The sequence below is a fragment of the Panthera pardus genome, unplaced genomic scaffold, assembly GCF_024362965.1.
Source record: "Panthera pardus isolate Hobbes unplaced genomic scaffold, ASM2436296v1 HiC_scaffold_6, whole genome shotgun sequence".
NCBI lineage: Eukaryota > Metazoa > Chordata > Mammalia > Carnivora > Felidae > Panthera > Panthera pardus.
In genome coordinates, this window is record NW_026526991.1 from 75,100,753 (window position 1) to 75,115,540 (window position 14,788).

General features: G+C 34.6%; 1 protein-coding gene across 2 annotated transcripts in view; it reads left to right on the forward strand.

Annotated features, from left to right (window-relative positions):
• CPNE8 (copine 8) overlaps positions 1–14,788 on the forward strand; it is a 232,092-nt gene that overhangs the window by 101,562 nt on the left and 115,742 nt on the right. For both annotated transcript variants that reach the window (XM_019452437.2, XM_019452438.2), the window contains exons 7-8: positions 4,174–4,237; positions 10,868–10,971. In XM_019452437.2, the coding sequence (XP_019307982.1) occupies positions 4,174–4,237; positions 10,868–10,971 (168 nt within the window). The remainder of the gene's footprint in view (positions 1–4,173; positions 4,238–10,867; positions 10,972–14,788) is intronic.

The following is a 14,788-nucleotide window of genomic DNA, read 5'->3' on the forward strand; positions in this document are numbered from 1 at the left end:
TATGGAGAACAAACTAAGGGTTACTGTGGGAGTGAGGGATGGGCTAAATGGGTAAGGGGCATTAAGGAATCTACTCCTGAAATCATTGTTACACTATATGCTAACTAATTTGCATGTAAATTTTAAAAAATAAAAAATAAAATTAAAAATTTTAATGTTTGTTTATTTTTGAGAGAGATAGAGCACAAGCAGGGGAGGGGCAGAGAGAGAGGGAGACACAGAATCTGAAGCAGGCTCCAGGCTGTGAGCTGTCAGCACAGCACCCGATGCGGGGCTGGAACTCATGAGCAGTGAGATCATGACCTGAACCGAAGTCGGTCATTTAACCGACTGAGCCACCCACGTGCCCCTGAATTTTATGTTTTTTATACAAAGTGACAATATGATTTTAATCTGGACCATTTGTTTCATTATCAAATGGCTTAGTGACTGTTGCCCTGGATTTATTTCCATTACTTTCTTACTGCTTTCTATCTGCTCTACCCTTTGTTTCTTTAGTTTCTTTTGAGTCGGTTGTATTTTTAAAACACTAGTTTACAATTTTCCTATTCTAAACTTTAGGTTATAAAGTCCTTTAAAGACTGTAGTTTTGCAGAAGTTTTAAAGCATATGCTTAGAGGTGCCTGGGTGGCTCAGTCGGTTGAGCGTCCAACTTTGGCTCAGGTCATGATCTCACACTCCGTGAGTTCGAGCCCCACGTTGGGCTCTGTGCTGACAGCTCAGAGCCTGGAGCCTGCTTCGGATTCTGTGTCTCCCCCTCTCTCTGCCCCTCCCCTGCTCATGCTCTGTCTCTCTCTGTCTCAAAAATAAATAAAAACATTAAAAAAAAATAAACATACATGCTTAATTTATCGAATTCTATTCACTTCAAAGCATCTTGTCCTTTCTTCTTGAACAAAGAACATCAGAAGATTTAACTTAAATTCTCACTCTCCTAATTAATCCTATCATTTGTATTGTTATGTAGTTTTTAACATTTTGATTCTTGTCTTATATTCAATATTTATTAAGATTTATTTGTATTTTACCACTTCCTTTATTGTTTCTTCTCTCATTGCAGACTTCCCATCTGTGATCATTCTCCTGTAGTTTGAAGTCCTTTAGAAAGGCCTCAAGCAAGGATCTTTGGCTATAAATCCTCAGTGCTTACTTGTTTAAAATTATTTGTGGGTCATGCTTGTTCTTAAAAGGGATGTGCACTGTATACATTCCTAGGGGGATAGTTACTTTTTTCAAACACTGAAGACGTTTTCACTTGTCTCTCACCTTCAGTGTTCTTTCTGAAATTCCCGTCCCTGTAGGCAATCTGTCTTTTCTCTCTGGCTCATTTGAACATGTGCCCTTCATCTCTGCTCTTTTGCTATGGTCCTCTTATGTGTATAGGTATAAATTTACTTTTATTTATGCTGCTTGGGATTCATTCAGCCTTTTGAGTCTGGAAATTGATTTTTTACATCACTTCTTGGAGTTTCCCAGCCATTCTCTTGTCAAATATTACATCTTCTCTATTCCTTCTTCTCCTTCTGAACCTCTGATGATATGTATATTAAAACTTTTATCTGGTTCTCCATGTCTGTAAACCTCTTTATAATAGTTTCCAGTACAGTCTGCCTCTCTGTACTGCATTGTGGATAATTATTTTACATCTGTCTTTCAGTTCACTAATTCTTCCGCTGTGTCTAATCTGTGGTTAAATCCGTTCACTGAGTTTTCATTTTCTATTATTTCCAGAAGTTCCTTATTTTTTCTCCAAATATTCTCAACTATTTTTATTATCCTTTGCTAGTTACTCATATTTCCATATCTTTGTTTAAATTTTAGGTATATTATGCACGCTTACATTCTGTAAATTATTCATAATATTTCCAGTATTCTAAGTCTGTATTTGATGCTGTAGCCTGTTGTTTCTAGACACCCTAATACATGGTACAGTTTTCCTTTAGTTTTTTTGTGATACTTTGAAGTGAACTCATATGTATTTAAAAATTTTTAATGTGAGAATCTTTCGAGATGTAGTTAGAAGGCAAACTCTGCAGAGATGTTTTCCATTTACCAGTTACCTATGATCACTTCAACCAAACAGAATTCTTGGTTAGAGTTTTTTATAACTACCAGGTAGTGAAAAACTAACAAGACTGTTTGAGGTATGAATGATTAGGAGACTTTTTTTTTTTCTCTTTTATTCGTCATCAGGTTTTAAGGCAGGGATTTACTTTTTAGGTCTCTCCCAAGTGAATGTTTGTATCTAATTCACGCTACAATCAGGCAGTGTAGTAATTGTGATCCAAGCTCTATGTTGGTATTAGTCATTTATTGAATTCTCCACCTTGTGAGTCTTTCCCTCCCCCGCTTTTTTTGGTCTCTTATTTTTATGTCCTAAGGCGTCATGAAAAAGAAGCCCAAGATCAAGCTCTACAGGGTCACCTCTGCTTGTCTTTCTGGTTTTTCTTCTTCAGGTTCTGATTGGTCCTTACTGTTTTTGCCAGGTTACTAGAGCATTTATAAAGACTTTGTGGCAAATTTTATTCAGCATTTTACAGTCTTTTCAGGTACACATTCAGTCAGGGTGTTTAGTTTGTCATAACATGTAAAATGTAAACCTGGAAATTGACAGATAGGAGGGAAAAAGGTACAGCTAGATTACAAAAATTAACCGATTAAGGTTGCTGGAAGGATGCTAAAAAAGATGTATGTAATATTCCAAGGAAAGATGTGCAAGAATAAATTAATTGATCTTTTAGTCATAAAGACTTGGAGAAAATGGAAGATCCTGACATGTAGTTAACCTAATGGGGAGGAAAGATATAAAGAAAACAAAATGTTGTGATAGGCGGTTTACTGCACAAGCTATGAGATGACATTTTTAGTTCAAAACCAAGTGGTACTCTCCAGAGGAAAATATTACAGTAGAAAGGAAGAAAGGATAGAGGAGTTTTAGAATATGTATAATTTACACTGTTAAATTTACAACTCAGCCTTTTTATTTATTTATTTATTTTTTTGCCTTCTTCCCAGTTAGGCTAAGAGCCAAGTCCCTTTACACATGGAGAACAGGGGATTATGTATTTGTTGCATCCATGCTGATATAGATTATCAGATATGAATTATATTCTTGAGGACAGACACCCTTGTTGGGCTGCAATTCCACAACTTGTAGGTCCCAGGAATAACAGAAGAGTCTGAACTATGATTTGTGATGGGACAAAAGAACCATGAAGTATACTATGAGAGCATTAGGATTACTCTTTGGGGGATTCTTATGGACTTGTCTCTGTATTCCCTCATGTAACGCAGGGAACCATACACACACCTTGCATTTTCCTAGTGCACTTTTGTGTCAGCTGGAATCTATGTGAGCATAAATATACCAGATACATGTACAAAGAAAAATGTGTGCGAGTTTGATTTTGCTTAATTTTGCTTATGTATTACATATTTTCAGTGTATATGGAGCACCTGCTATGTGTAGACATTTAACTCTATTGCTTCACAAGAGGTCTATGTCATGAACCTTTACTCTTATGGATGTGATAATCTACTTGAGAAAAGACAGGGAAAAATATGTGATGGTAACAAGTTAGGAATAATTAAATGCTAAACTTGTGTTACTTCAAGTGCCATGGGATTGTGGAGAAGGCCGAACTTTGTGTGAGGTCGACGGGATGAAGTTTCCTGGGACAAATGGAACTTCTTCTAGGGATATGGAAGGTGTGAGGTGAAATAGGAAGCAGTTAGCATGATGCGGTGTATCAGGGCATGGGAATGGCCATAAAGAGGAAATGAACACCAAGAAATAACTATGTTGATGAAAGGGGAAAGAAATATTGAAAACCAAGGTGAGGAATAGGTTTTAATCACATAGTAGAAATTTTAGAACCCATGGGAGGAAGTTTTATTACATTATAGATATTATGTTATATATTACGTATGGTAGACAATATGAAACTGTTGATGATTCTTGGGCAGATGTCTGATATGTTTAGCTTCATTAGGAAATGTGGATATATAGGATAAACTCAAGGTTGAAACTAGGACTACATTTTGTTAGGAAAGAGCTCATTTCTTAGTAGGATGCTCTTTATTTGGTTCCATAAAAATAAAACATAATATTAGTTTATGATATAAAATTAACATAAATTATTAATCTTTATAAATATATTTTTGTTGTTTTAGAGGAATTCCAGGGAAGAAATGTGGTACAATTATACTTACAGCAGAGGAATTAAACTGTTGCAGGGTAAGTAAATATTTCTTTGGTTTAAAAAATATTTCCTATACTTCTGAAAAATATTTTTGAAACTATACTTAAATGATTAATTCTTGAGTAATTTTATAATTTAGACTATGTTATATAATTCTGTGGTCTGTAAGACATCATTTTAGATACTTAGCACTTTAACCAGAGAGACTACATTTATAGTCCAAAAAGGATATCAGTTATTGTAACAGTCTTTTTAAGAAATAGAAATTATTAAAATAAAACCTAATGTCAGTGTCATTAATGGGGGAGGGGCATTACTATTAGAAATTATCAGTTGTACCAATCAGTTCAGTCCCTGTAAAAATTTTAAAGCCTTCTGTGTGATTTTCAAGGAGTGTTTCTATTCGTTTGCCTTTAGTCCTTTTGCATAACATACTTGTTTGTCCATAATTCTAATTGAATTAATTTAAAATTTATATAAGCTCCCATCTTTTGTTAGCTTGGGAAGCTCACGTTTGAAGAAAGGACCAGCTACTATTCCAACTAGGAATATGATGATATAGACTGCACAGTCAGTATTTTTAGAAAACTGCTATTTTTGTGATTTGCTGATATAGCCATTGACTCATGTTCAGTGATTTTACTGTCATCAAGAAATGAGGTGATGTCTTTGACACTCCACACTGGAACTAATGATAGCTCTCTGAATCTGAAGTCAATATTGACTATTTAGTGTGGCCCAGAGGATCCCTGGGAATTGTTGTTTCTGGGAGGGGAAAAAAGAAGATTGTCCTGGATTAAACCTCTGGGGTTTTTTATTTTCAACTTTTGCTTCATAATTTTAGGAACAGAAGTTCCCAAAGAATATTAAAAACTTAATGCTTAGACACTGGCTGCAGTTTTCGTATAGAGAACTACTATTTATTATCTGAGTGTGTAATTATTATCTGATTATGTAACTTTAATCTCTAGAGGTTGTCTTTAAAGATAATTACTATGGCTTTATATGCATAATATATTTCTAAGACAATATGGTCAGAATCCTGCCAGCAAATGATGGAAACTGAAATTTTGGTGGGGTAGGGAGTGGCCAGTGAGATAACAAAAGGGAAAGTTAGTAATAATGTTGTGGAGCTGATTAAACAAGAAATATTAGAATTTAAGTAGTTAAAATGCATTTAAATTGAGACCCTCCTCTTCTTCCTTCACTCTTTTTGGGGTATCTGACTGCTTAGATCTGTTTTTCATGTCTAAAATGCCCAGAGCCTAAATGCCCAGTACAATGCTGTTAAAGACCAAACTAAGTTGAGTTCTGGATTTGTTATGAATTTGTGTTTTATCTTATGAAATCACTTGACTTTTCTGATTTATTTTCCATATTTGCAAGTGGGGGGAAGCCAGATGTGAACCAAGTCACCAGAGTATTTTAAAAAATTCTCCCAGCTCTCATAATTGACTATCGTGACATTAAATCTGAAAGTATAACATACATGAAAACATTTTATGTATACTAAAAATGCATCACAAAAAGTATAACACTTTAATTGCAGAAATATTACTTACCGTCTTATTCTTTGTTAAAATGACACAATGATTTCTTAAAATTATATCATCTAATGATCATTTATACTTCTTGTCTCTAAATTTATATACGTGTATATATGTATTTTGTACAGTGAGGGAAGAAAGAGAAAGTGAGGTTCAAGGCCAATACGATACATGTTCTTTGTGTTGACATTAACATGCTATTTTGCCAAAATCTTGGTGTTAAGGTGATTTTGTGTTATGCCAGTGAACACATGATTATTAGTTCCATTTCAAAATAGAACCAATATACCAAGGGCATAGATTGAGTACGGCCAGGTTGCATCTTAAATACCTTCCACTTTAAATTCTATTGTTTTCCTTGGAAGAGCAGAAAGGAACAGGAAAGCTTACATGCAAATGAAGTAGAATCTGTTACTTAGTCATCTAGAGACATTTACCACTCTTTCTGCTACTAAAGCCTTTAGAATATCTGGAATTATCTTCCAATAAGTAAACACATATTTATTATACTTAACAATTATAGATCTAATATTTTAAAAACATTGCTTAGAATCTAGATTTAACTTGACTTACGTATGGTGTGTTCTCAGTCTTACCTACAGCCTTATTGATAATCAGCATCATTGAGGTGTATAAACCTTGAAATAATATTACTATGCTCATATAGTAGAAGAAGCAAATATATTCAAAACAATGTTCATAGTTACTTCAGAAGAGACAGTGCCTGTTAAACGTACATTTAAGGGTACCTTGAAAATACCAAGCATTATCATAGAAATTTGAATGAAATAACTATTTCACATTTGACATCCTACAAATTGGTGTTTTTTTTTCTTTAAAACACATTGTTAGTTATTTACTTGGGCATAACTTTGGAATCAGGGCCCCTAGATTTCAGTCTTGCCTCTTTCAATATTCAGCTGGGTGAGTTTATGTTCTTGGAGCTTTAATTTCTGCATTTGTAAAATGCTAGATGTCTTGATATCTTCCCCAGATAGTTACTTGGCAGAATAAAAAAGGGGCAGCATTTGAACGATGTGTAAATTATAAATTTGTACAAATTTTTATTTTTACTGTGATATTTTTTTTAATTTATTTATTTATTTTGAGGGAGAGAGAGACAGTGCAAGTGGGGGAGGAGCAGAGAGAGAGGGAGACAGAATCCCAAGCAGGCTCCGCACTATCAGCTCAGAGCCCAATGCAGGGCTCGATTTCATGGACCATGAGAACATAACCTGAGCCGAAATTAAGAGTCATATGCTTACCCAACTGAGCCATCCAGGTGCCCCTTAGTGTGATAATTTTAATTATCTCAACCTAGTATTACATTATTTCAAAATGCAACTTTTGTAATATATCTATCAAATGCCAGCATAAGAATTAATGCAATTTTTTAAATTATAATTATTTTTTAATGTATTTTGAGAGAGAGAAAGAGAGAGCTGGAGAGGGTCTGAAAGAGACGGAGAGAGAGAATCCCAAGCAGACTCCTCACTGTCAGTGCAGAGCCCGATGAGGGGTTCGATTTCACAAACTGAGAGATCATGGCCTGAGCCGAAATCAAGAATTAGATGCTCAACTGACTGAGCCACCCAGGTGCTCCAGAAATAATGCGATTTTGCATCAATTTGCATAATTTGATAGAGTTGTTCACTCAGTGCTTTAAAAGTAGCTTGAAATTATCCACAAATAATGTTTTTCATTCTGGTTAATTGATTGATTCCACAATATTTACAAAACATGCAATATGCTAGTCTCTGGAATGGATGCTTAGAGCACAATGGTGAGAAAAAACAACAACAAACAACCCCTGTCCTTGTCTTTAATGAACAAGTAGTTTGTGGGAAAGACAGACAGTCAGATGACTATGCAGGTAAATATGTCATGATGTATACAAGTGATCCAATGTGAGAGAGTACAATGGAGAATCTAATTTATATTGGAGAGGGGATCACTGCAGGCTTCTTTGAGAAAATGACATTTAAGCTTAACCCTAAGGAATGGTTTGCCAGTTAAATGAAAGAATTCCACTGAAACGCACAACTTGCATAAAATTGTGAGGAGGGAAGGAAGTGTGTCAGGTGTGTGGTGGCAAAGGGCTAGGAGTGGGAGATGATGGAGACAAAACTTTGGGGGATGAAGGTGGAGAAGGCTGCTCAGAGCCCATTTAGGGCTGGGCTTTGTAGACCATGTTAAATTTCTGTGTTTATCTTCAATACAAGAGAAAGCCTTGAAGCATTTTAAACTATGAACAATATTATTTCTTTTATGTTTGGGGAACACCATGGTGTCTACTGAATGGAACATAAGTTGGAAAGTTGCAAGAGTAGGAGGGGGAGAAAGGAATAAATGCCACTGTGCATGTCCCAGGCAAGAGGAGATTGGCTCAGACTAAGGGGAGGCCAGTGTAGCCAGACTGAAGATTTGAGAAATCTTTTAGAGGTGGAATGGTGTGACTTGATGGTTTGGATAAAGGGTCAGGAAAAGGAAGGAGTCAAGGGCAGCTTCCTTGAGCACTCTGAATGGATGACTAACCACTAATTGAGCTGGGAAGATTGCAGAAGGAGCAAGTTAGATTTGAATGAGTTAAAAGTGCCTGTGGCGTATTCGAGTGGATTTCTTCCACAGGAAGCTTATTTTACTGGTGTGAAGCATTGAAGACAAACCTTAATTCTCTCAGGTGGCATAAAGCACAAGAGATTTAAAAAACACAACTTTGCAACGATGCTTATATATTTCTAAAAATAAGTAAATGCTTGTCTTTTCCTCCCAGAAATTAGTTTTCTTTTGTGTTAGATGCAGATGGAATCCCTGCTAAATGACTAACTTGGGTAATTGCAAAACATATTTCCCCCAAGTTTATACAATTTAGTACACTGAAAACAATCTTTATTTTTTATTTTATTTTTTAAGGTTTCTTTTTTAAATGTTTATTTATTTTTGAGAAGAGAGTATACATGTGCATGCAAATGGGAGAGGGGCAGAGAGATTGGGGGACAGAGGATCTGAAGCCGACTTTGTGCTGACAGCTGAGAACCCAATGTGGGTCTCGAATTCACGAACTGGGAGATCATGACCTGAGCCGAAGTTGGATGGTTAACCAACTGAGCCATCCAGGCACCCCAATGTTTTTTAATCAATTATTTTTTTTGCAAATCTTAAGGAGTATAATTTGAAAAACTACAACTTGATATTACATTTACCAGTGATGAAAAGTTGTTTCATTAATATTTAATCTCTGTGAAGATTTATTCTCAATTTGAAGTATGTACATTTCACTAATCTATTATGCATTTTGAGTATATCAGAATGTTTTTTTTTGGTGGTTTATGTTTTGGTCCAGGCACTTTGAAAGAATGTGTGTGTGTGTGTGTGTGTGTGTGTGTGTGTGTGTATTTTTTTTTTCCTGTAGCAAGAACAATATCCTGTCCCTTGTTCCTAGAAAACTAGAGATCATCAAGATGGTTTTCTCACTGCTTCCTTAATAGTAAAGAGTTTTTTGCTCTTTCAACCTCAGATTTGAAAGGTGATCATGGCTGAGAGGTTTGAAGTGTTAGTGGTGCCCATATTCTTGCCTTTGTTCTTTTAATTTTCTTTAAAATACATATTGGTTATTATGCCTGTTCAGCAGTGACCTCTGCTATGAGTGTTCCTCTGTTACGAGTGTTCCTCTGGCAGAAGTTACTGCATCGGTGCTAAATTCCAAAGTAAAATGACACTATACCAATGCTTTGAAGACCAGAAATCTAGAGCTATAAACTTCTAAAAGAGCAGAAATATGTCTTATTCATCTCTCTGTTCCCGGATTCTAGTCTGAGTACTTGAGAAGTGTTTGCTAGGTAAGTGAATGAATGAATGAATGAATGAATGAAAAAGAGACATAGCATCATCTCTTGTACAGTGTTCCTTTAAATGCTGAAGTAATGGGAATTTTAGGTGGATGTTTATTTCTTTTTTATTTTTTTGAGGGAGAGTGAGCAGGGGAAGGGCACAAGGAGAGGGAGAGAGAGAATCCTAAGCCAGCTCTGCATCCAGCATGGAGCCCAACTTAGTGCCGTATCTCACAACCTTGAGAACATGACCAGAGGCGAAATCAAGAGTTGGAAGCTTGACTGACTGAGCCACCTAGACACCCCTACGTAGATTTTAATAAATAATTGCTGGACTCTGCAAAATAAAAAAGTGGTGAATAAGAGTGTGCCTTTGTAGTCATAGTTAATACCAAATAGTATTTAAAACTGCAACCTCTTGGTTGAATCTGAATTACTTTGACACTCTATGTCTTTTCAAAATTGTTAGCATCTCTTTTCAGTTAAAAAACCAAATCAAAATACTGATTTTTATTTTTAAATTATTGATTTCTACCTTTCAAAGGTACTTCTCCTACATAATTGAACAATGTTTAACTTCCTTAATGTATGATACTCCAGCTTGTTTACTTTTAAGCTAAACCATGTAGCTTATGAGTGCTTAAATATATACATTGATAACAACTACTGGTTTGGCTTAATAATTAACATACAAGTGTGTAATTAAACTACAGAGAAACATGAAAGTGCTTTACTTTTCTTGAAGCCCAATATAATAGGAATTATTATTAAGACATTGTAATACACTTACGTATAATTAAAAAGGAACCCTTTTTCCCCCTAGATAGACAACTATGTGGTCAGTCTGGATCTGTCTTGTACCTCATTTAGTGATCTAAAATATCTTAACACCTAATCCATGGCAGATATGCAGTAGATGATAAGTAATTATTTCCTGAGAAATTAAAAAAGTTATGTTCTAAAAATGTGTACTTGAATAACTGAAGGTGTGAATGGAGATCTTGTATTATAATATTGAATATCTAGAGTCATACTTAATATCACTTTTCCAGGGAGAAATGTTAGAAGTTATAAAAAAGTATTAGTTCTCTGACTAGAACAAAAACTTGCAGAGTCAGTTTTTTAGTCTCACAATCCTTTGAAAAGTAATTTATGTTGTCCGGGATTCTTGCACACTTGGCCATTTGCATTAAAATGGTAAATTTGTTTTCTTGTCAAGTCTTGTGATCTGCAGTTTCTAGTTATTTATAACCCAGGTTTTGAGATATTTTATTAATTTTGTTTGTAGGATGCTGTTCTGATGCAATTTTGTGCGAACAAATTGGACAAGAAGGACTTTTTTGGAAAGTCAGACCCTTTTCTTGTATTTTATCGAAGTAATGAAGATGGCAGGTAGATTTATCTTTTATGCTTTTTGACTCTATAGTAAGAATGATATTTGAATGATTATTTTTTCTCAGAGAAGCTCAGTAAATTGATAAACAGTAACATATTTTGGTATTTTAAAAATTGATTTGATTTTTGCATCTCAATAACAATGTGTAATTTTACAAGCATTTTATATGTTTTGTGTGATGTTTAAAATGAATGATTTTTCAGCTTCAAAGAAATATTTCTCCTGTACTTTCCCTACACTTATAATATTGCCTTAATAGTATGAAAGAGTTATATTTTTGTGGAAATCTAAAATGCTAAAACTAAGGTTTTGGGTTATAAAATTGAAAAACCATCTTTTTTGAGAAGGATTTGGATTTTATGGGTTGCTTTTTACACTGCAGGGTTTGGGATTTTTTCCCAATAATATTTACCTAACATGCAATAACATTTGTCATTACATTTTTGTAGTTTGAATTCTTTTGGCAGTCATGATTAGATTGGTTTCTACATGGCTTGAAAATTTATCCATGGGTTGCAAAATATGATTTAATATGTATGATTCTATCATTAAATATATCTTATTTTTTCTGTTGTGATTCATATTGTACTGTCAGTATCTGTGGGCAAGTTTAGTGGTAAAATTATGGGCTAAGGTTCTATTGCCCAAGTTTAAATCATGGCTTTGCTACTTAATAGCTATGAGACCATAGGCAAGGTTTTTAACCCATATGCAACTCAGTTTCCTCATCTGTAAAATGGGCTAAGAATCACAGCTGCTTCACAGGGTTGTTGACAGTACTGAGTGAGTTACTACACAAAACAATGGAAGCTTGCTTAATACATAAAACATAAATGTTAGCTGTTATTGTTATTATTAATCTTATTGTATAGTGTTCCTTTTTTTGTTTTCCTGAACTGCGTGCAAAGTATTAGCTAAAGGGAAAATATTATTTCACAGATTAAAAATGAAGGGAACAGAAAGATAAAAACCTGTGACTACTGCTACACTTACAAATGAAATTACCCATGTTAATGTTCTAAAACAAGTATATAAAATGTTACATAAAAATAGAATATTTGCTACTTAAAATATTGCTACTGAGCAATATCAAATGATGCTTTGCTCATTGTGAGATTTTTTTGGATACAACTGAGCAACTGTTGGCGATGCTGTTAGGGTGTCATATTATCACGTTTTTCGTACTTCACTTCTATCTTGGTGGTAAAAATGCTGATGTACTTTTATCCATGTGAAAAATATGGGACAATGAAGAAAATAGTTACTTGCCAGTCATTTCAAAGGTGGAAAAAAACTAAAGAGTGGTTCAAGATTTTTTAGTCAAAAGAGTGTTATCTCTCATCCTGTCTGAACTACTTATTTTCTGAACTTTCTATTTTTGTTACTACTTTTCTTTATTTATAAACATTAATTGTATAATTAGAGAATCTCAGTCCCTCACACATGAGTTATATTATGAAAATTAATTATGTGTGTAAAAAATGGTAGTAATTTATTCATTAAATAAAATGTCAATATTAAGAAAAGAGTACAATTATTCAAAAAACTCTCAAGTCATTTAAAAACTGTTGCTAAAATTTGGTGAATCTCATTTCAGAAAACTTTCCATTTTATTACACACAGCAAACTAGGTCACCGTCTATATTCAAATATATATTTTAAAGCATATATGCTAGTGCATTATGTATATTTATGCTTTGTTTTGATGACTTTTGAATGAGTAAAAATGCTTTTACTCCTAACTTTTTATGTGTAAGTCTCTATTTTTAACTGCAAAGATTTTAGCTTTATTTTTAACATTTATTTGAATATGAAGCTATTTCAAAAATTGTCTGTTGCTTACTGTGTTTGAGCCTCATTTTATAAGATAGGGTAAAACTTAGTTTTAATAGAAGCATTAATAAAGATCCTTAACAACCTATGATTATAAATTCTTATTTTCTTGCTGTCACATTTATTTAGTAACTTAAACTGTATTCATAATTAGATAACAATGTCCCCTTGGAATAGCTGCTTTTTTAGTAAAAGGTATATATAATCCTATTTGGTGTATATATATATATATATATAGAGAGAGAGAGAGAGAGAGAGAGAGAGAGATCTATAAATATAGATATATGTATTTATGTAGCAATAAATATAGATCAATAAAGTAAGTCACTTTCTTAAGAGCAAAGGTTATCAACATATTTAATTATTATGGCTGGTTATACTATGAACATAACAGAAGTTCTGATTTAACCATAAACAAAAAGACCAAAAAGTTAATAAATTGTTGGGCATGTTAGTTTGAAGGTAGTCAGGCGGTTGCTCTATCTACCTATCCATCCATGTATCTAGATATCATCTATCTAGATATCTGTCTCTACCACCATACCAAAGACTTGATATATATAAGAATATGATACAAGAAGAGAAAGTCCCTTTGTAGATTTTTAATAATGTATTATGAAGGGAGGTGGATTCCTGTTTCTAAACAGGACAGTTGACTTTTGTACAAAATGGGTTTAAATTCCACAGGTCCACTTAAACGTGGACTGTTTTTTCAATGTTTTTATTTTTTTTTTGAGAGAGAGAGTGAGTTGTGAGAGTAAGTGGGGGAGGGGCAGAGAGAGGGGACAGAGGATCAGAAGCAGGCTCTGCACTGACAGCAGTGAGCTCCATGTGGGGCTCAAGATCACGAATCATGAGATCATGACCTGAGCCAAAGTCAGATGCTCAACCGATTGAGCCACCCAGGTGCTCCAGATTTTTTTTTTTTTTGATATACTACAGTACTGTAAATGCATTTTCTCTTCCTTATGATTTTTTCAAATAATGTTTTCTTTTCTCTAGCTTACTTTATTGCAAGAACACAGAATATAATACACATACAAAATATGTGTTTATTGTTTATATTATCGGTAAGGCTTCTGATCAACAGTAGACTATTATTAGTAGTTCAGTTTTGGAGGAGTCAAAAGTTACATGCAGATTTTTGACTGTGTGGTTGGTTAATGCCTCTAACCTCTGAATTATTCAAGGGTCAACTGTATATGTAATTTTGAGGGCAAAATTACATATTTTGGGGAGAGAGAGACATAGTGTGATCTGGGGAGGGGTAGAGAAAAAGGGAGACGCAGAATCTGAAGCAGGCTCCAGGCTCTGAGCTGTCAGCACAGAGCCCGACGCGGGGCTCGAACTCACAAACTGTGAGATCATGACCTGAGCTGAAGTCAGAGGCTTAACCGACTGAGCCACCCAGGTGCCTCTCTCCCCATGAATTTTTCTTAACCATTTTTGTGTACTGTCTTTTCTTATTTGATTCCTTCTGTGTTTTTCCTGCCTATTCCTTCCTTATGTCCTTTGCTTTTCTTCCATCTTAGGTATCTCAATGACCCTTTTTTGAATCTTCTCAGTCTGTCTTCCATCTTTCTTTTCATGGCTTTTGCCCCTAAAGTGCTTTTGGGTGAGTCAACTCTGAGAACATATAACCACAGATCTGTTCTCTTGAGCTTGTGAATTTAGTGGCAGGAGTTTGTTTAGATGGGCGAGGGTACTACCAGAAAGGGGATAGCACTAATGCCATAAATCTTGTAATGAATACTTGATCCTTTTAGATTATGTTTCTATTTGATCCCTTAGTAGAAGTAGACTTTTCTTGACTGAGAGGAGGAAAATCAACTGAGAGCCTTTTTGAAATGAGAGTATTGTCTTGTGGGGGTTATGTGCAGTATGTCCCCTACAGTGATTATGTCATATTCTCATGTTCATGACTGTTACTGGGGTCCCTGTGTTTGAAACACTTCATTACTAAGGTCTTCCTGAGGATTG